The following is a 21,743-nucleotide window of genomic DNA, read 5'->3' as shown; positions in this document are numbered from 1 at the left end:
ACTAGAAAAAAGTTGCTACAGGCGATGTCAAAGAAGTTGCTGCCGGTGTTCTCTTCTGGAATTTTTATGGTTTCAGGTCTCACATTTAGGTCTTTAATCCATTTTGAATTTATTTTTGTGTATGGTGTAAGTGGTCCAGTTTTCCCAACACCATTTCTTCAAGAGACTTTCACCCAATGGATATTCTCTCCTGTCCTATCAAACATTAATTGACCATACAGTTGTGGGTTTATTTCTGGGTTTCCTATTCTGTTCCATTGATCTACATGTCTATTTTTGTGCCAGTATCATGCCATTTTGATTACTACAGCTTTGTAATTGCAACTTGAAATCTGGAACTGTGATGCCTCCAGCTTTGCTTTTCTTTTCCAAGACTGTTTCGGCTATTTGGGGTCTTTAGTGATTCCATACAAATTTTAGGATCGTTTGTTCTATTTCTGAGAAAAATGTTATTGGTATTTTCATAGGGACTACATTAAATGTGTACATTGTTTTAGGTGTATAGAGATTTTAACAATATTTATTCTTCTAATCCATGACCATGGGATGTCTTTCCTTTCTGTCACCTTCAATTTCTTTCATCAGTGTTTTACAGTTTTCAGCGTATAGATCTTTCATCTCTTTGGTTAGGTTCATTTCTAGGTATTTTATTATTTTTGGCGTCATTGTAAGTGGGATTTTCTTAATTTCACTTTTTGATGCTTCATTATTGGTGTATAAAAATGCACCATATTTGTATCTTGCAACTTTAACGAATTTGTTTATCAGTTCTAGCAGTTTTTCGGTAGCCTTTTGGGTTTTCTACGTAGAGTATAATGTCATCTGCAAATAGTGAAAGTTTTACTTCTTCCTTACTGATTTGGATGCCTTGCCTTTCTTTTTGTTGTATGATTGCTGCTGCTAGGTCTTCTAGTACTATGCTGAATAAGAGACTACATCCTTATTTTGTTCCTTACTTTAGGGGAATCTCTCAGTTTTTCCTCATTAAAGATGAATGTTAGCTGTGGGTTTTTCCTATATGGCGTTTATTATGTTGAGGTATGTTCTCTCTAAACCTACTTTGTTAAGGGCTTTTATCATGAATGGATGTTGTATTTTGTCAAATGCTTTTTCTGGGTTTACAGAAATGATCACATGGTTCTTTTCCTTTCTCTATTGATGTGATGTATCGTGTTGATTTGCGAACACTGAATCACCCTTGAAATCCAGGAATAAATCCCACTTAATCATGGTGAATGATTTTTAATATATTGTTGGATTTGGTTTGCTAGTATTTTGTTGAAGATTTTTGTATCTATGTTCATCAGGAATATTGGCCTATAGATCTCTTTTTTAGTGGTGTCTTTATCTGGTTTTGGTATCAGGGTAATATTGGTCTCATAGACTAGACTTGGGAGTTTTCCTTCCCTTTTGTTTTTTGAAATAGTTGGAGAAGAATAGGTATTAACTCTTCTTTAAATGTTTGGTTTGCCTATGAAGCCTTCTGGTCCTGGACTTTTGTTTGTCAGGAGATTTTTTATTAGTGACTCAATTTCTTTGCTGGTAATAGGTCTATGCAAATTTCTTCCTATTTCAGTTTTGGTAGTTTATATGTCTCTAGGAATTTATTTCTTGTAGGCTGTCCAATTTGTGGGCATATAGTTCTTCATAATATTCTCATATAATTGAATTTCTGTTGCTTTGATTGTTATTTCTCCTCTCTCATTTGTGATTTTGATTCCTTTCTCCTGTTTTTCCTTGATAAGTCTGGCTAGAAGTTTATCAATTTTACTGATTTTTTTCCCCCAAAGAACCAGCTCCTGGTTTCATTAATCTGTTTGTTTTCTTAGTTTCTATATCATTTATTTCTGTTCTAATCTTTATTATTTCCGTCCTTCTGTTGGTTCTAGGTTTCATTTGTTGTTCTTTTTCTAGCTCTTTTGGTGTAAGTTTAGGTGGTTATTTTGAGATTTTTCTTGCTTCTTGAGGTAGGTCTGTATTGCTATAAACTTTCCTCTTAGAACTGCTTTTGCTGCATCCTAAAGGTTTTGGATCATTGTGTTTTCATTTTTGTGTTCATGTATGTTTTATTTTTTCTTTTACTTCCTGGTTGGTCCATTTATTCATTGTTTAGCACGTTATATAACCTCCATGTATTTGTGGTCTTTCCAGATTTTTTTCTTGTGGTTGATTTCTAGTTTCACACCATTATGGTCAGAAAAGATGCATGGCAGGTCTTCAATCTTCTTGAATTTGTCGAGGCTTGCTTTTTGGCCTAACATGTGAACTATTCTGGAGTATATTCCATGTAAACTTATTTTTTATTTCTCTTTATTTTTTCTTTCTTTCTCTTTCTTTCTTTTCCTTTTCTTTCTTTCTTTCTTTCTTTTTACAAATACTGTTACTCTGGCTTTCCTTTGACATCCATTTGTATGATAGATGTTTCTCCATCCCCTCACTTTCAGTCTGCAGGTGTCTTTAGGTCTAAAATGAATCTCCTGTAAGCAGCGTATAGGCGAGTCTTGTTTTTTAATCCATTCTGTCACCATATGTTTTTTGATTGGAACATTTAGTCCATTTATATTCAAAGTGATTATTGATGGATATGTATTTATAGCCATTTTATTACTTGTTTTGTGGTTGTTCCTGAAGTTTTTTTCTGATCCTTTCTTTTTTCTCTTTCATGGTTTGCTAGTTTTCTTTAGTGATATACGTTTGGATTCCTTTCTCTTTATCCTTTGCATATCTATTAGTAATTTTTGATTTGTGGTTACCATTAGGTTTGTATGTAACATCTACAGCATACAGCAGTCTATATTAAGTTGATGGTGGTTTTAGTTTGATTCCATTCTTTACTCCTCTTCTCTACACGTTTTGGGTATATGGTGAATATTTATATCCTTTTATTTGTGAGTTCCTTAACTGATTTTTGAGAGAAATATTCATTGTTACTGCTTTTGTGTTTCTTACCTATATACTGCCACTTTTGGTCTTTTCTTTCCACTCCAAGAGTCCTCTTGAATGTTTCTTTTAAGGCTAGTTTAGTGGTCACAAACTCCTTTAGTTTTTGTTTGACAGACTCTTTATCCAGTCTTCTTCTATTCTGAATGACAGTCTTACTGCATAGGGTATTCTTGGCTGCAGATTCTTCCTATTCAGCACTTTGAATATCATGCCACTCCCTTCTGGCTTGCAAGATTACTGCTGAAAAAATCTGATAGCCTTACAGGTTTCCCTTGTATATAACTGTGTTTTCTGTTGCTGCTTTTAAGATTTTTTTTTTTTAATTTTTTTTTTCAACGTTTATTTATTTTTGGGACAGAGAGAGACAGAGCATGAACGGGGGAGGGGCAGAGAGAGAGAGACACAGAATCGGAAACAGGCTCCAGGCTCTGAGCCATCAGCCCAGAGCCCGACGCGGGGCTCGAACTCACGGACCGCGAGATCGTGACCTGGCTGAAGTCGGACGCTTAACCGACTGCGCCACCCAGGCGCCCCTAAGATTTTTTTTTAACCATTACTTTTTTAATTTTAATTTTAATTACAGTATGTCTTGTCTTAGATCTGCTTTTGTTGCGGGTTCTCTGTGCCTCCTGGATGTAGATACCTGTTTCCTTCCCCAAATTAGGGAAGTTTTCAGCTATTGTTTCTTTAAATAAATTCTCTGCCTCCCCTTTCTCTTCTTTTTCTGAGCCTCCTATAATATGAATGTTAGTTATTATGTTTGATGGAGTCACTGAGTTCCTTAAGTCTATTCCAATTTTGCATAATTTTTTTTCCTCTCTTTTGTTCAGCTTGATTACTTTCCATTATTTTGTCTTGTAGGTCATTAATCTGTTCCTCTGCTTCTTCCAGCCTGCTGTTCATTCCATCCAGCATGTTTCTCATTTCATTTATTGCGCCCTTTATCTCTGCTATGTTATTCCTGAAATCTGTGTTAAATATCTCACTCATGTCTTCCAGTCTTTTCTCGAGTCCAGTGAGTATCATTACAATCATTGCTTTAGGTGTGTTACTCATATTTGTTTTGCTTAGATCTCTGGCCATGGCCTTGTCCTGTTCTTTCATTTGGGATAAATTTCTCTGTCTTCTCATTTTGTCTAAGTCTGTGCCTCTTTCTGTATGTTAGGTAAGTCAGCTACATCTCCTGTTCTTAAGGATAATGGCCTTACGAAGATGAGGTCCTGTACTGCCCTGCTGTGTAGAGTCCACTGTTCCCCAGGGCCAGGTGCTTCTGGGAACGTCTCCAAAATGTGCTGCATTTGGTGTGTTATTTTGTCCTGGTTACTCTATACTTCAGGCCAACTGTCTGCAGAGGCTCTCTTTGCCTTTTGTGAACAGTGTTTGGTCCCTGACCTGAATGTGGTGCGTGTTTTTTTTTTTTTTTTTTCCAGAAAAAGGAATTTTGGCTTTTTATTCCTTTTAAAACTTTCTGTAGTACTTTTTCTTGCTTTACCATTCACTTTGGATTTGCATTACCTCAACTCTGTGGAGATAAGACAAGGACAGAGAGTCCTCATTTAGAAATCATTTCCTAATTTTACATTTTAAGAGTCAATATTTAAAAAAGAAAAACCTTTTTAACCTCCCCAACCCCACACCCGCTCCTGAATAATCTAGTTTAACGCAGGCCTATAAATTTTTTCATCAAAAAACACTTAAGTAACAAGAATTGTTGTTTAAAAAACGTAGGGTTGGGGCGCCTGGGTGGCGCAGTCGGTTAAGCGTCCGACTTCAGCCAGGTCACGATCTCGCGGTCCGTGAGTTCGAGCCCCGCGTCGGGCTCTGGGCTGATGGCTCGGAGCCTGGAGCCTGTTTCCGATTCTGTGTCTCCCTCTCTCTCTGCCCCTCCCCCGTTCATGCTCTGTCTCTCTCTGTCCCAAAAATAAATAAATGTTGAAAAAAAAAATTTTTAAAATGTAGGGAAATTAAATTTCCAGTCATTTTACCCCTATAACAGATGGAACTCAAGTATTTGATATCAATGGTGTTTCCTTAGCACATCACTTTTTAGTTGTTCTGTTAGCATGTTGGCTGAGAGTCTTCTTAATTGCTCTTTTCTTCTCTTTGATACTGTCTATACTCTGGCTTCAGCTCCCATGTGTTTTTGTGGATTCCTTTTACATTCTGAACACCAATTTCTTTCAAGATTTCCTTTAGGTACCCCACAAGTTGTTTTGTGATGTCCACCAAATCCTTACGATTGTAATACTGATGTTTCTCAAATGCTGAAAATAGCATGTCTAAAACATGTTGTTTATCAGCTTGAGCTCGTTTTCCATCTTTCTTTTTCCTTTCATATTCAATATTGTATTGATGATTAGCAACAGGTTTATAATTCGTTGTCACAACTTTGTCCAGTTGTGATAGCCTTACAGGTTTGGAAGATTCTTCTATTTGCAATCTCTTTAATCTCATGTAGTTTTCACTGGCAGCAGGTTGGCATTCAGCTCTTTGTACGACTATTCCTTCCAATGAAAGTTTATTTGATGAGCCTCTCAGTAAAGACTGTTAAGGTCTGTCCTCCAACACTTTGTAAGACAAATGGATGTTCTCTAGGAGTGCTGACAGAAGCTGGTTTTCTGCCAATATTGTGACTATTTGCAAGAGCCTCATTCAAAGTAAATGACACCTCAGTCCTTCCTTGATTCTTAGCAATCTGCAGTTTCCCAACTTTACCTCTTTCAGAGGCTTCGGCCCATTGCTGGGACGAGTATTTAGGGAAACCTGATGAGCCATACTCTGGTGTTCTGTTTGGCGCCGGTCAAATCGAGTTCTTCAAGTTTGGCCATCAGTCTGTTGACGGTAGAGGCGAATGGGCCAGAGCAGCAGCCCAGGAGCCTGGGGTCCTGTGGCATGAAGGACTGGGGAACTTGGTACACCGCGACCAGAGGCTGCCTGTGAAGAAGCGGAGTCCACCTGCCAGGATATTGGGAATCCCCGGAAAGCGAATGTGGCATGTTTTAACTAGGTATACTCTGGTCTGCTTGTGAAATGAGACCTGTTGCCATTGCTGCCAGAATGGAGGCTCCACAAAAGTCCCAAGTCAGGAGACACAGTATAAGCAGGAGTATGAGCCAGTCTCCTGGGGGAAGGGACTGGTCATGCCAGGACTGAGGCAAGCAAGGCTGGGAAGGGCAGTTCCCATGGAGTCCAGGGAGGTGGAGCTTGGTGTAAACAAGTTAGGTGGCGAGTATGGGCCCTGTGCTGGTTGCTGCAGGTGGCCCTATGCTTATGCTGAGGGATGGGGGAAGGAAATGGCACTGGCCAGTTCCTTTGTTCCTGGAGGGGTTTCTCCTTGAACTCTGCCTCTCTGGGATATGCTCCAAGATGAGCAAACAACCTCCCCACTGTGTGCCCCACGCACTCTTGATATTGCTGTTTCCATGCTGTACATCACAGGTTGTTTGCCTGCCTTCTAGGAGCAATGCAATGCCTTCTGGGCTCTATCCCAGCCAAGCCCACTGACTTTTAAAATTCCAGGGTTTAAGTCCTGCTGGTTGTAACAACTCCCAAAATTCAGCCCCTCTCACTTTCCAAGACTATTGCTGTGGGGATTTGTTTTCCCTGCAGGCTTCCCTGTGTGACAGTGTTACTCTGTCTCTTGCCTTTCTCTGTGACTGCAACTCCCTCCCCACCACAGTGGCCATGATCTATTTATCTCCCAAAATGCATCTCCGTACTTCTTACCTTCTTCAGTGTGGCTTCTTCTCTACCTTTAGTTGTATAGCTTGTTTTGCAATTCTTCAGGTCAATTTCTGAGGTACTTGGGATGATTTGATAGTAATCTACTTGTATTTGAGGAACGAGGTGAGTCGAGGGTCCTCCTGCTCTGACATCTTCCAACCTTCCCCTGTACTTCTGATATTTTTAACAGCTCACTCTGATGATATTGTCTTACCTGCACCAAATCCATCCTTGACAAAATATACTAGTTAGGAAATGACTGAATAGTCTAAATAAGAAATAATGAAGGCCAGGGGTGCCTGGGTGGCTCAGTCAGTTAAGCATCCGACTCTTGGTTTTGGTTCAGGTCATGATCTCACAGTTCATGAGTTTGAGCCCTCCAAGAGGCTCTGTGCTGACAGCATGGAGCCTGCTTAGGATTCTGTCTCCCTCTCTCTCTGCCCCTCCTATCTGCTCTCTCTCTCTCTCTCTCCTTCTCAAAAATAAACATTAAGAAAAAAAAAAAAAAGGATGGAGGCGAAAACATTCCTACTAGTGGTTGTGGAATGGACAATACATTTCACATCTTTTGGAAACTGAGTGGATGGAGGTACCATGAACTAAGATGGACAAGAAAGATGAATGAGCAATTTCGAAGTTAGTTTTGGTTATGTTATACTTGAGGGTATCCAGGCAGTCAAAAGAGAAATGTTTGATAGACCACTTGACATGAGCCTGAAGCTTAGGGAGAGGTCAGAGCTGGAAGTCAGCACATAACAATACTTAGAAATGTCAATGGATGAGAACACAAGAAAGGGCATGTACAGTACTAAAAACAGTGGAGCCAGGTCCACAGAAAACATCAATTTTTAGAGGCAAGCAGGACAAGAATAGATCTCAAAGAAAGAAATAATCAGAGGTAGGGGGAGAAGGACAGAGAATGGGGTCATGGAAGCCAGGTTTATCAGTCAGGTTGAAAGGTTGCTAAATCTTTGTCTTGCACAGCAGCAAGCTCATACCTAATGCTGAAAGCTAAGAATAGAAGACTTATCTATAAATGTGTTATTTAGGGATATGGAAGTAAATGCCAAGAAATCAGCTAAGAGTTAAAAGTGGTTGAGCTGAAGGGAAAAATGAGAGGTGAAGGGTTTGAAACTATAGTTGACCCTTGAACAAAGCAGGAGTTAGGGGCAATAACACCTCAACTTAGTTGAAAATTTGCATATAACTTTTGACTCCCCCAACACTTAACTACTTGAATAGTCTACTGTTGATTAGAAGCCTTACTGGTAAAAGAAACTGTCTATTAATACATATTTTGTATATGTATTATATGCTATATTCTTACAATAAAATAAGCTAGAAAAAAGAAAATATCAAGAAAACCATAAAGAAAATACATTTACCGTACTATATACGTTGGAAAAAATCTGCCTATTAAGTGGACCCATGCAGTTCAAACCTATATTAGTTCAACTATATTAGTTTTTCTTAAAGAACCCTTTACACCAGGTATGAATAAATAAAACAAAAACACTGAAGTACAAAGGAGAAGAGACCAGGATTGGTGATACATTGTGTATAAAATTTTAGGGTTTAATTAGCCACAAATGTAATACAATCCAGGAGATATGGCCACCAAATAAGTCAACATAAACTGTAATTACTACAAGAATAATACTCCCATCCAAATAACAGACTGAAGTTCTATGATCATATCAGGAACACACAATTCAATTTTGAGTACCATGTTTTAAGAGGGTCCAAATCGTATCTTTCACACTTATTCTTTGTATCCTACAGCCCCTACCCTAATTCCAGCTCTTAACACATTTCACACCTAGATTAAACCAAGAGTATCTTAAATGGTCTTTTTGGCTCCAAGCTACTCTACATCTTGTAACAAAATTTTCTGAAAATCTGTTTTGTTCATATATCACTCTCCTTCTCAAATATCTTTAACAGTTTCTTATTATCCAGCTTCTTTGCAGGACATTTAAGATCTTTTATAAGTTGATCCCAAACTAACTCTTCAACCTAATGTCCTGCTGCTTTCTCAAATGAATGATCAACTCTAGTCAGTCTGAGGTACTCATTGTTCCCTGCACATACCATACCTCTTATAACATCTCTATCTGCGCCTTAGTTCCCTGTGCCCTTGCTCCCATTACTCAAGACTGCTCTTCTCTGTTTATATGAGCACTATTTATATGCCAAGCAAATGCCATGCTTTCTGTTGCGCTTTCCCTAGTCTCTTTTACTACCAGGCCACCTTTTCCTCTGGATTTCCATAGAGCTCCCAATTATGTTAGTTGCTTCACAAATACCATACATAGAATGACTTTGCACCATTAACTATCTTTTATATTTATTTATCTTTTGAAGTTTATTTTGAGAGACAGCGAGAGAGCACGAGCAGGGGAGGGGCAAAGAAAGAGGGAGAGAGAATTCCAAGCAGGTTCCATGCTGCCAGCACAGAGCCCAACGCGGTGCTCAATCTCACAAACCATGAAATTATGACCTGAGCCAATATCAAGAGTTGGACACTTAACCGACTGAGCTAGCCAGGTGCCCTCATTAACTACCTTTTAAAAGTAACTTCTACAGGGGTGCATGGGTGGCTCAGTCGGTTGAGCATCCAACTTCAGCTCAGGTCATGATCTCACACTCCATGAGTTCGAGCCCCGCATCTGGCTCTGTGCTGACAGCTCAGAGCCTGGAGCCCACTTCAGATTCTGTGTCTCCCCCTCTCTCTGCCCCTCCCCTGCTCATGCTCTGTCTCTGTCTCAAAAATAAATAAAAACATTAAAAAATAAAGTAACTTTTACAAGTATCTATTGTATTGAAAGCCATGAGCTTAAAATGGCCAATAATATTTATCATATTGTGACAGTCACCAAGCCTCAATTTATACTTTTAAGGACATAAAAACATCATCTACTCCTTTAAGCACAATAAATGTTTTTCCTCACTATGCCCTTATAACATTCTGCACAGGTGTCTACTGTAGCACATGTTAAAATATATGAATTTTATTAAACCAAATCCTTCATTTTCACCTAACTGCATATTACCCAGAGGCAAGGATTTCTGGCAGAGCAGAAACACAACCAATGTTTCGTGAATCAAACCACTCACCCCACTGGCAGTTCTGATGGGTTTTGCCTTTAACTTGGGGACCAAAACCTTTCGATACTGAGGTGGGACTGCAGCAATGATATCTACCAGGCGGGGCTGTGCTGAAAGGCCATATTTAGCAGCTGTCCTCGTTTTCACCCTGAAAGTAAAGCATCCATCATTATCAAGATCATAAGATTTCAAGACAATCTACCAAAAGAATGACCTATAAATAACACCATCAACTCCTGTCATCCCCCTATCCTTTCACCAGGTGACAACACTGGCTTTAACATTTGTTGAACAACAGGAGAATAGAAGAAAATCAGGAAAATGCATCAATAACCTCTTCTTACCCTGGAGTACCAGAAAGAAAACAAGATGACTACAGAAAGGGTCCCAGTATAGTGACAGAAGGTAGGTCTCATTCAAATTAGTGCTCCAGCTTCATAGAATTCTACCCTTTTCTCAACCTTAACACCATAGCATCTAGGATCAGGGTAATTCTGTTGCAAGGGACTGTTCACTATATTGTAGGATGTTTAGCAGCATCACTGGCCTCTACTCACCAGCACCCCACTTCCCTTTGTAACAACTAAAAAACGTCTTCTGACAGTAAGAAATGTCCCCTGGGATGGTGGGGGGAGGGGGGGGGGAGAATGCCTGGTTGTAAGCCATGGTCTTAGACCAAAAATAAAAACAATCAAAAAACAATTTAAAGGAAAGGTATGCAGAACCAAACAGGAAACAAGGTACATACATTTTTAAAAGTGTTTTAAAATGTATTCTAAAATATTATAAACAACAGAACATAAAACATAAATACACTTTAACATTTAGGAAGCAAACACTTGTGTTACTACACTCCAAGAAACAGAAAATGATCAGGACTTCAGAGGATCCATTTATCCCTTCCTGACTGTAACTCTATCCCTAATCCCTAGAAATAACCTTTAGTACAAGAATTCCTTGCTTTTCTCTACAGTTGAATCGGTTTCTTGTTTCTTTGCTGCTAGCAAACCCTAACAGTCACCTTAATTTCTGATTTTAGTCCATCTAAAATTATTGTGAGGTGTTTGCATCATTTTCAAGAACTGTTAACCCAGTACCTGATTCGTAGAGAGAACCTAAGTACTTGGTATGCCAGGAAGTATAAGGCATAGTTGTTTCATGCCCTATGTTGGCATGTTTGCAGACAGGCATGCACAAAAATAAATGTGTAAGTGATAAAAACCTATATGATACAACACACATACAATAATGAATGTGTTCGAAGCTCAAGAAAGGATCCCACTGTGTGCTGGGGAGACAGTCATGGAAAACAGGCACAGAAAAGAGTTGGCTTCAGACAGGCAGTAAAGACATGGTGATGCCACTGAGAGCAAATAGGTGGGCTTATGTGAAGCAGGAATGCACATATTTTAAAATATATGGGTAGATCTGACAGAAAGCAGATTTTCAGGGTAAAGGTACAGAAATTTAAAAAGTTGGGATAGTTGAAGCCAGATGGAGAGACTTTACATAATGGGCTGAGGAATTTGCACTTAATTCCATAAACACTGGGGACATGCTGAAAGTTTCTGTACAGGGAAATGACATGATAAAAGATAAAACAAGGAACAATTAACCCAGTAAGGGATAAAAAGAGGCTGAAAGTATTAGCTACTGCAGTAGTCTAGAATTAAGTTTAAAAAGAGATGGTTAGGGAGTTGGTAGTGGAAATGAAAGGGAGAGTCATGATGAAGAGAGTAGGCAAAGTTAAATCCTAATTGGACCTAACAAAAACAATTTGAAGAGGACACTAGAGTTTCAAGCCTGGGTGAAGGTTAACACAATCAGGCAAAGAGGACATCTGCGTAGGGGCTGGTTTTAAGATGTTAGCGTTTACTTTAGATGTGCTAAATTAAAGAAACTGACAAAAATAAACAAAAAGTAGGAATGTTCACTAGAAATAAAAGACTTGTATAATTAGGGGGATAGCCAACACAGACAGAAAAGAAACTTCTAAACACATGGTAGAAAAATCAGTAAACTATAATCTCATAGTCAAGAAAGGATAGTTACTTATTTACTCCTTTAGCAAAAGTTTATTAAGTGCAATATTCCAAGGAAGTGAAAAAACACTGAAGTATCTCAAGTAACAGAAAATAGTCTTTAAAAAAAAGTCATGTGTGTGTGGTGATTAGATCACTGGTGAGTCACCTGAGAGCAGGGAGAAAACTCTTTCATTACAGCAGATCTATATAGTGAATATCTAATGAAAAAAAAAGATGCAGAGATGAAGGTCTACTCTTATTTGAGGATGTAGCAAAGTCAACACTGAATGTGACTGTGGAAAGGAAATAGATGAACATGTCGAAGAGGCTGTAAAGTAGGAAAAGATCATGGACCTCAGAGGGAGTATTTTCATGAGAGACAGCTGCTGCTACTTCTGAGACAGTAGGAAGAGAACAAGGATGTAAAGTAATGCAGCACAGAAGACAACATGGGCTGGGGCGCCTGGGTGGCTCAGTCGGTTAAGCGGCCGACTTCAGCTCAGGTCACGATCTCGCAGTCCGTGAGTTCGAGCCCCGCGTCGGGCTCTGTGCTGACAGCTCGGAGCCTGGAGCCTGTTTCAGATTCTGTGTCTCCCTCTCTCTGACCCTCCCCCATTCATGCTCTGTCTTTCTCTGTCTCAAAAATAAATAAATGTTTAAAAAAAAAAAAAAGAAAGAAGACAACATGGGCTCTGAAGACAGACGATCTAATTCCAAATCTCAGTTCTGCTGATTACTGAGACAGTAATCTGTCTCAGATTACACATCTGTCAAATGAGGGTGATATAAGTACCTACCTCACACAGTTTTTCAGAGGACTGAGTTAATACAGACAATGAACTACTAACAGTGATTGGACCTTAGTAAGCATCCAATAAATATTAGGAGCTATTAATATTATTAGGCTATGAGAGAATTTTGCCATAAATGAGTGACAGGGCAGGGTAGAAAGCTAAATTTTCAACTAAAAACTAAAACATGAGACAGAAAACAAGAAGTATTTGAGAATTTCATTAAAAAGGCCTACCACCTAAGAATAGGATTGCCTTTTTTTTTTTTTTTATAAATCCACTTACTTATTTAGATCGATGTCTTTCCCCTGTTCGTGGGCTTCAATTAGTTGTTTAATAACATCTCCTATGGTCAGCATCATTAGCTCAGCAGGGCTGAGATCTCCTGGAAAGATATTTAACAGTGTTAAAAATCATACTACTCAGTAAAGATTTTTGTAATTATTTTTTCCTTCCAAAATTTTCCCAACCATCCCAGATGAATAGCTCAAGTTTACAAGACACCAACCTCTATTTAAAGTTTGATCATATCTTTTGTATCTTTAATTAAAACAAAACTGGCCTCACCTATATATGGGAAAAACTCATTCTAGAAGCACATATACTATAAAAATGTCAGAACCTAATTGCATGAGAAAGCACCAAAGTGGTTAAAATAACTTCCCTTTATCTCCAGAATTATAATTACCTTTGGATGCATTACTTCATCTTACTCTCAGAATAGAATGCAGTAGATAGAACAGAAATATTTGCTTGTTTTGTGAAAATGCTACCAAGGGGTAACAGTGAAACTCAAATCCAAGTATCCACAGAAGTAATATTACGAAGCAATGCAATACTACTTTGTAATACAAAGGATGTTAGTTCTATACTTGTACAGGGATCTTAATGCATCTCTAAAATATAGTCTGTTCACCATCACGACCTCCTGGCAACCAACACTTCTGTTCTCATCTAAAAGGCAATAGCAGAGGCTGACATGTTTTTACTTGACCCCATCCCAATTACGGTTGATTGGTGCAAGGATGGGCACCTCTCCAGATCAGGCAAATCTGAGCTCTTTTCTCAAGGCAAAAACTGCCAGTCTCTCTTCAGTGATAAACGCTGTGAGACTGCAGCTTGGGAACTGCCAGCAAACATACTTCTAGCCTGTAGAGAAAGCTAGTTGCACGTGCAAAGATGATGGAGTCATCAGAAAAAACTACAGATGAGAAAGCCCTGGCATTTATGGAGCCCTTTCATTTACTTTATCTCATTTGAAACCACACAACACTACAAGGTGGACACTGTTAGCCCCTTTTACAGATGTTAAGAATTAAGGGAAGTTAAGATGTCATTGTAAATGGCATAGTTAAGACTCAAATCCAGGTGTTTTCTCCACAACTTCCACGCTTTTTTTTCACTGTACCAAGCTGCCTCTAATTTAATGAAGCAAAGCTAACACAACATGAGAGAAAAAAGTCCATGTACAATCAAAGGCTAAATGCTGGGGCGCCTGGGTGGCGCAGTCGGTTAAGCGTCCGACTTCAGCCAGGTCACGATCTCGCGGTCCGTGAGTTCGAGCCCCGCGTCGGGCTCTGGGCTGATGGCTCAGAGCCTGGAGCCTGTTTCCGATTCTGTGTCTCCCTCTCTCTCTCTGCCCCTCCCCCGTTCATGCTCTGTCTCTCTCTGTCCCAAAAATAAATAAACGTTGGAAAAAAAAATTTAAAAAAAAAAAAAAAAGGCCAAATGCTTTCCAAATCATGTAATTCAGCACTCCAGAGTGCCAAAAAAGGCACTTCAAGGACATGTAATAGAAGATTGATGATGGTGGTGATGGAAGAAGGGGGAGAAGGAGGAGAGGAAGGAAAGGGAGGGTTTCTTTCTTCATTAAGCCAAAGTAGCTCGGCTTTCACCTGTTTAATATATTGAAACACTATGTAATAATTAATTTGGAGAGGAAAAGGAGATTCAAGACATAAAGATTTTAAAAACGAATTGTATAGCTCTTGAGTATATCAAAACTTAACTAGAGAAGTAAATTAGTAAGGAAAGGCTTTATGGGGGAAATGGCATGGGGGTCTTTGAAGAAAGGGCAAAAGTGGACAAGCAAAACAGAGGGCAATCCAGAAGGAACAGTGTCAGGTATAGGAATTACCTACCTTTGTGTAAAGGAGTGTTGCCTAACTAGAATATAACCTTTCTGACAAGGCTCAATAAAAAACATAGTACAGGGTATGCTGACTACTAGGCAAGTCGTTTAAATGGACTGGATAATTATATAATCTCAAGTCTGGCAGTAAAAAGAGGAAAGTAGTGTTTAAAAAAATAAGTATACAAAGAAAATGATACAAAAATGATTCAGAAGGTGAAAAGAATACATATTAAGTAAAAGGCTCTAGAAAGGCAACAATGAAAAAATAACCCACAAAGATTTAAAGTAAAAACACTTGGACAATAGGTTCCTGTTCCCAGCCTCTAACACTCACTGGTTATGTGATAATGGGAAGATCAATGACTTCTGTACCCCCATTTCCTTGCCTGCAAAATTGGGATAATACAATACATATTTGACAAGACTATTGTAAGAATCAACTGAAATAACATTATAGGAAAGCCAAAGTACTAGTCAGATACTAGTTATTGATGAAGGTGGGTTAGGACGATGATGGCCGAAATGATGACTAATAAACTATTTCAGGAGGCAGGACTTAGCAACAGGTGAAGAGTGTAAAGCAGTCTGGCCTGCCAGGCAGAGGAGCAAGGCAGAGGAAGAAGATTTGGGACATGTAGTTTGATGCCACAGAACAAGTGAAGGTAACCTGGACATTTGGAACTGTTTTTCCCAGAAATGGCAGTTGATACCCAAAGCCATAGTGATAAAGATTTAAACAAACAAAAAAAAAATTGTGGTTTTTTTGGGTGCACACAGACAGCCTGACCATCAGTTCCAATTCCTATGTATAATTTTGGACTGGGAACGTTACTTAACTCTGAATCTCAGCTGCATCTTCTGTAAAGGGGAAATGATAACGACTTCAGAATTATTAGCAAAGGCTCAATAAATAGCTTTTACTATGACAACCACCAATCATTATTAGACTGCTCGACTGAGTGTACAGAGACAAGTTTAGAACTTGTGAGAAAATACTTGAAATTTGACTCCATCCTGTTGAAAACGAAAGACGGAATTGCTCCCGGCCAATTCAGGAGGTAATATAAATCGGGAAGAACTGTATGACTGTCCCACAGACAACCAAGGACTGAGGTTTTTTTTCTTTCTTTCTTTTTCTTTTTTTTTTTTTTTAACTAAAACAACAGGTTAAACGTACCATAAAATCTTAGCAAATTAAGAGACCCGAGAGCACGTTAAATCGACCAACCACGTTGACTCCTTGTAAGGCATACCTTGGAATAAAGCTTTTCCTGCCATCTAAGCAAAAGACACCAAGTGACTGCCAAAAAAGAACAGAGTAACGGCGGGCTAGCTTAAAATGCACAATATGTAAAACGAGAAGATAGAGGACTGGAGCCGACACACTGACCCTAAGGTGGCAGAGCGACTGGCTGAGGCAGAGGATTCCCGCGGGAAAAACTGCTTTCGGCACCTGACCGCCAAGGTGTTCGCCCCTCCCCTACTACCCCGCAAACCCGCCCGCTTCTCCCTCCCTTCCGCACCTTTCCGCTTCTGCCTCATTTCTCCGCGGTAGTCGTAGCAGCTACCACACACGCCGTAGCTAACAACTCAGACCTCAGGCAAAGTTGACAGCCACAAAGCAATCACAGCCTGTCGTAAAACGACGGTCAACATATCGTAAAGCTGTTCCCAGAAGACGGCGCGCGCAGAGGCCCGCCCCGCCCCCCAGCGGCGGCTCGCGCAGCTGCAGGAGGCGGAGAAAATCTCCAGCCCAAGCTGCTCCTGCCTCGGATCTAAAGGCTGTAGAATGGGATCCTCTAAACGCCGAGGAGCGCATGGGCGCTAGAAAGCTCGACCTGGATGGACAGTAGAGCGGCCGGACAGTGCTTATGTACAGAGGCTACGCCAGGCTTATTTAGAGAGGCTCCGTTTTATCTATTGCGTTTTTAAGCTAGCCTACCCTTACTCTCTAACTTTTTGGCAGTCACTTGGTGTCTTTTGCATAGATGGCAGGAAAATGAGAGTGTGAATGGGGATGGCTCTAAATAAGGGTACTTGAGCCCAGGGTCCTCCTCCAACAGGGAGGCTGGGCTGGAACCTCGGTGGGAGATAGTGCGAGGATGAGCCCGCTAGTGTGGTGTAAACTAAATCCAGGGCCTGGTGGCTATTATCATATTTACACTGGAGATTCCCAAGCTTGGCTGCGTATTAGAATCACCTAGAGAGTAGTGAAATATTCCAGTGCCCAGATCACATACCATACCAAATTAAATATCAAGGGGTAGAGACAGTCATATTTTAAAGATCCTTGGGTGAGTCCAATGTGCAGCAAAGTTTGGGAACTACTGAACGAGACCAGAAATGATGGTAACTTGAATCGGAGGAGTAAGCTGTGGAGATGATGAGAAGTGTTCAGATGCTGAAAATATTTTGGAGATTTCAGCACGATTTCCCGACAGACCAGATATGGGATGTGAGAGAAATAAAGACATCAACATCAAGCTTTTGGATCAAGGTACTGGAACCATATATACTTGCCATTAGCTGAAACAGAGAAATCTGTAGGCAGAGTGGGGTTTTGAGGGGGGTGTAAGGAGGTCAATTTGGATATGTTGTATTTGGGATGCCTAGTTAGCAGTAAGGCATGAAAAAGGTTCAGGCTGTACATGCCAAATGAGAGTTATAGGTATATAGGTGAAATTTAAAGCTATGAAACAAGGTGAATGTAGAAAAGAAAGAGAAGACTAAAGACAAAGCTTTGGGGCATTCTGATCCTAGCAGGTTGAGAAGGGGAATAACCAGCAAAGGAAGGTGAGGTGGTGACCCCAGGGAGTTTAGAAGAAAACTAAGAGAGGTACGGTTACCTGGAAAACAAGCGAAAGTGTGTTGAGGAGGGAGTGATCTACTGGGTCAAAGGCTGCTGAAGGATCAAGTCAGACGAGGGTCGAAAATTGACTAAGATCAATGGAGACTTTGACAAGAACAGTTTTATGAAACTGTAGATGTGAAGGCTTGACTATAGAAGGTTTATGATAGATTGAGAGGGGAGGAATTTGAGAGTGAGTTTACACAACTCTTGAGGGATTTTGCCTTCAAGAAGTACAGAGAAATGGGGTTGTAGCTGGATGAGAAAATGGTGTCAAAGGAAGTGTTTATTAAAACAATAAATAACATCCAGTTTTTATGTCACTGGGAATAATCCAATGGAGAGTGAAAAAATTTTTAAATGTTTTTTTAATGTTTATTTATTTTTGAGAGAGAGACGCGGAGGGGCAGAGAGAGAAGGAGTCACAGAATCCAAAGCAGGCTCCAGGTATCAGCACAGAGCCCGACACGGGGCTCGAACTCACGGACTGTGAGATCATGACCTGAGCTGAAGTCGGACGCTTAACTGACTGAGCCACCCAGGCGCCCCAAGAGTGAAAATTTAATGAATTACAAGAGGAAGGTACTCTTCTTAGCACTGCAGTTGGAGAGAAGGGATGGAATCTGGTGCACAGGGGAAGGGATTCCCTTTTGATGGGTGCCTGGATAGTTCATCTATTAACAGGAAGGCAGAGCACCTGAATATAGATTCTGATGGAAGTTTTCTTTCAATTGCTTCAATGTTTCCAGTGAATTCAATGAAAATGCAGCCTGGTAGCTTCCCCACACTTTTAACAGACCTAGCATTCAGGTGTCCAATACAGGCATCAAGGACCACCATAAAGAAACCCAAGCAGCTTTAAAAATGATCAAAATTAATTTGAGTCATTAGGTATTTTAGTAGTGCCTCTGATTTCGAATACGGTTAACTGTTGAAGCAAAGAAACAGCCAGTAGGGGGAGAGCTAAGCATACGTGACATGAACAGAAGATTAAGGTGTAATTTTGCCCAGAAAGAGAAGTAAAGATCCAACATTAATGATGATAGTCACGCTGATTTTCTTTGCTTTGAGCTTTATACCGGTATTTCTATGGTTTTCTTATGGACGAGGCATATCATCTTGCTAAAAGTTCAAAACAACTTTTGAGATCACAGTCTAAATATTTATTTATAATTCTTGTTGACCTCTTTGCTTTCTGAATCCCCACTTTGGAATAAAAAATACCTACAGTTACTGAGAATTATCCTAGTAACAACTGAGTCTGCCTTTGAAGGTCAAACGTAACCTGAAGCTGAAGGTTAAAAAAAATAGCTTTTTCCCTATACTTGATGTGATTGTTTGGGTTGCCAAATACAGTAGAGTAGGTTCTACTTTCTTGTCCATTGGACAGCACTTTTTAAATATTTGTTTTTCTGGTTTAAAAAATATGAATATAAAATTAAGTTCCAGAAAGAGTTCTTTAAAACTGTATGACAGGGGCGCCTGGGTGGCTCAGTTGTCAGCTGACTTCAACTCAGTCATGATCTCATGGTTCCTGAGTTCGAGCCCCACATCAGGCTCTGTGCTGACAGCTCAGAGCCTGGAGCCTGCTTTGGATTCTGTGTCTCCCTCTCTCTCTGCCCCTCCCCCTTACACTCTGTTTCTCTCTCTCTCTCCCAAAAATAAATATTTAAAAAAATTTTTTAAAAAAACTATGACACTTATTTCTGCAATCAAACAACCTAGCGTTGTTTGGGTTTTGGTGAGTTCCAAGACTTTGTTATCAAGAATCGGTTTATCTTGGGGCGCCTGGGTGGCGCAGTCGGTTAAGCGTCCGACTTCAGCCAGGTCACGATCTCGCGGTCTGTGAGTTCGAGCCCCGCGTCGGGCTCTGGGCTGATGGCCCAGAGCCTGGAGCCTGTTTCCGATTCTGTGTCTCCCTCTCTCTCTGCCCCTCCCCCGTTCATGCTCTGTCTCTCTCTGTCCCAAAAATAAAATAAAAACGTGGAAAAAAAAAAAAAAAAAAAAAAAAAAGAATCGGTTTATCTTTACCATCTCACGTCATCCATCTTACTCAGTTGTCTTTGTATTTGGGGGTGTGGGAACCAGTGCATTGTCTCTTTTGGGACTGGGGCATTTTTCCTAACTGCTCAAGTAAGTTAGATCCATCAGAATAAGTTTCCTCCTCAAAGAAAGGATGCTGCAGGGTTGATGGTGCAATTTATTTAGAAAGAATAAAAATGACTAATATCTGCCTGCTTGTAGGAATAGAGCAGAGAAGAATGTAAGATTCCCCAATTCACACACAATTCAAGTTTAAATGAAAGGGGAAAATAGCGTGAATCAGTTTCTGAAGGAGGAGATTGTCATAAATAACCCTCAAATGGCAAATCAGTTTCACTTCTGCTTGGGTGAATTTGGCTTGTGACTGTGGCCACAAAGGGTATATACCCCAGCTGGTTTCACATAGCTATACTAAGGCAAAGAAACAGCTACCATATCCTTTGTGGACTCCTAGAGCTGAAGCAGATAAAGTGACATCTGGTAAGTTGTATTTCGTATGTAATTTATGCTGTAACTTATGGTTGATTTAAGAAACAGGCTTTCGATTTACCGAAACATTGAGAAGATAGTACTGAGAGTCCCCATATAACCCACACCCAAGTTCCTCTCTTATCTTATGTGAGTCTGGTACATTTGTCACAATTAGTGAACAAATATCAATAGCATTAATATAAACTAAGGGCTGTACTCTATTCAGATATTCTTAGTTTTTATCTGCTGTCCTTTTTGTGTTCTAGGACACACATTACAGGTAGTGGTCATGTCTCCTTAGGCTCCCCTTGGCTGTGACAAGTTTCTCAGACTGTCTTTGCTTTGATGATCTTGATGGTTTTGAGGAGTAGTGGTCAGATCACCTGTAGGATTAACCTTTATTGAACTTTGTCTGCTTTTCTCATGATTGGACTGGAGTGATGAGTTTACGGGAGGAAGATCCCAGAGTTAAAGTGCTGCTGTCATCAGATCACATCAAGGTACATACAGACAACATGATCTATGACTGTTAATGTTGACCTTCATCACCTGGCTGAGGCATGTCTGTCAGGTTTCTCTACTGGAAAATTCCTCTTTTCCCCTCCTTCCATACTGCCCTCTTTGGAAGGAAGTCGCTCTGCAAAGCCCACACATAAAGAGTGGGGAGTTATGCTCCCTGTCCTCAAGGGTGGAGTATCTACATAAATTATTTGGAATTTTTCTGTATGGAAGACTTGTTTCTTCTCCCTCTCTTAATCTTCTTAAAGTAATTTTTTTTTTCTTGAAGGAAAGTGGGTTTTACTTTCTTTGTTGGTTTAAGTGAACTTTAAGGCTAATGCAAAGACCAATGAACTAGAATCTGGAAAATCAAGTTTTAGCTTGAATTTTACATAAAGGTATGATCTCAGGCCAGTCACTAAATTTTCTCCCTTCCAGAAACACAGCAATTTCAGTCATCATTAGGGGTAGTATTAATGTCATCTTATGCCTCATTAGCTTTGGCAAGCTTGGGGGAGCAGTATGAGAGGATTTGAATTCATTTTGTTAGAACCTGATAAGGCACATTATGAAAATATCTGCTTCTTTTACTTACCTATTCATCCAGGGGAGAAGGAAGGAAAAAATCGTGCAATCCAATAACTCCCTTACCGTAGCTACCCCTGGGGGCTGTGCTTCTCAGGTTGCACACATTAGCTCGTGTATTAATGCTGAAAATATAACTCTTGTCCTTTGGGGGTTTGAAGGCCCTTGTTTCACTTTTGCTTCTGAGCTAATGTGTTTAAATTGCTTTTTTGGCACATACCTAGTTTGGAAGAGCAGTGCAATGTCCAATAAGTGGTTACAACGTGTTGCCAATACTAAAGGTACTTAAAACTTAAAAAGAAGGGAAATAAATCCTAAATGTCACCAACATTCCATAAGTTTATTAAGAATCTCCTTTTCCTTATTTCATACTCCAGCCCACTCCCCTGTGGGAGGAGGACAAGACCTTCACCAAGGGTTCTTGAAGGATGATGAGTTAGAACTCACAAGGTGATTGATCAGTGTGGACAAGAATGGAGTCAGTTTATCAGTTAAGGTGGCATATGTACCCTCAAAACTAGAGACTTGGCCCAGGTGAATACTAGTACTGACTTCTAGTTTAACTGTCTTCACCA

General features: G+C 39.9%; 2 protein-coding genes and 1 pseudogene across 9 annotated transcripts in view; 1 reads left to right on the top strand and 2 right to left on the bottom strand.

The window, feature by feature from the left end:
* The window catches only part of ELP3 (elongator acetyltransferase complex subunit 3), a 98,093-nt gene extending 81,673 nt beyond the window's left edge, over nt 1-16,420 (bottom strand). Inside the window, exons 1-3 of the mRNA XM_045461481.1 lie at nt 16,247-16,420; nt 12,875-12,974; nt 9,784-9,922 (exon numbers count right to left, since the gene is read on the bottom strand). Of these exons, the coding sequence (XP_045317437.1) occupies nt 9,784-9,922; nt 12,875-12,974; nt 16,247-16,265 (258 nt within the window). The 5' untranslated portion in view covers nt 16,266-16,420. The remainder of the gene's footprint in view (nt 1-9,783; nt 9,923-12,874; nt 12,975-16,246) is intronic.
* LOC123589424 lies at nt 4,902-7,021 on the bottom strand (annotated as a pseudogene).
* A 52-nt stretch (nt 16,421-16,472) lies between the features above and the next one.
* Nucleotides 16,473-21,743, top strand: part of NUGGC (nuclear GTPase, germinal center associated) — a 55,859-nt gene continuing 50,588 nt past the window's right edge. For 4 of the 8 annotated variants that reach the window (XM_045461391.1, XM_045461432.1, XM_045461372.1 and 1 more), the window contains exon 1: nt 19,975-20,094. The gene's annotated coding sequence lies outside the window, so the exon portion shown is untranslated. Of the gene's footprint in view, nt 17,221-19,967; nt 20,095-20,479; nt 20,586-21,743 lie in introns of those variants that run through there. The other 4 variants (XM_045461422.1, XM_045461381.1, XM_045461402.1 and 1 more) reach the window with 4 other exon arrangements.

Source organism: Leopardus geoffroyi, chromosome B1, assembly GCF_018350155.1.
Source record: "Leopardus geoffroyi isolate Oge1 chromosome B1, O.geoffroyi_Oge1_pat1.0, whole genome shotgun sequence".
In the NCBI taxonomy this organism is placed as follows: Eukaryota; Metazoa; Chordata; class Mammalia; order Carnivora; family Felidae; genus Leopardus; species Leopardus geoffroyi.
The sequence above is the reverse complement of the archived record's forward strand: the minus strand, read 5'-3'. Positions and strand labels throughout refer to the sequence as shown.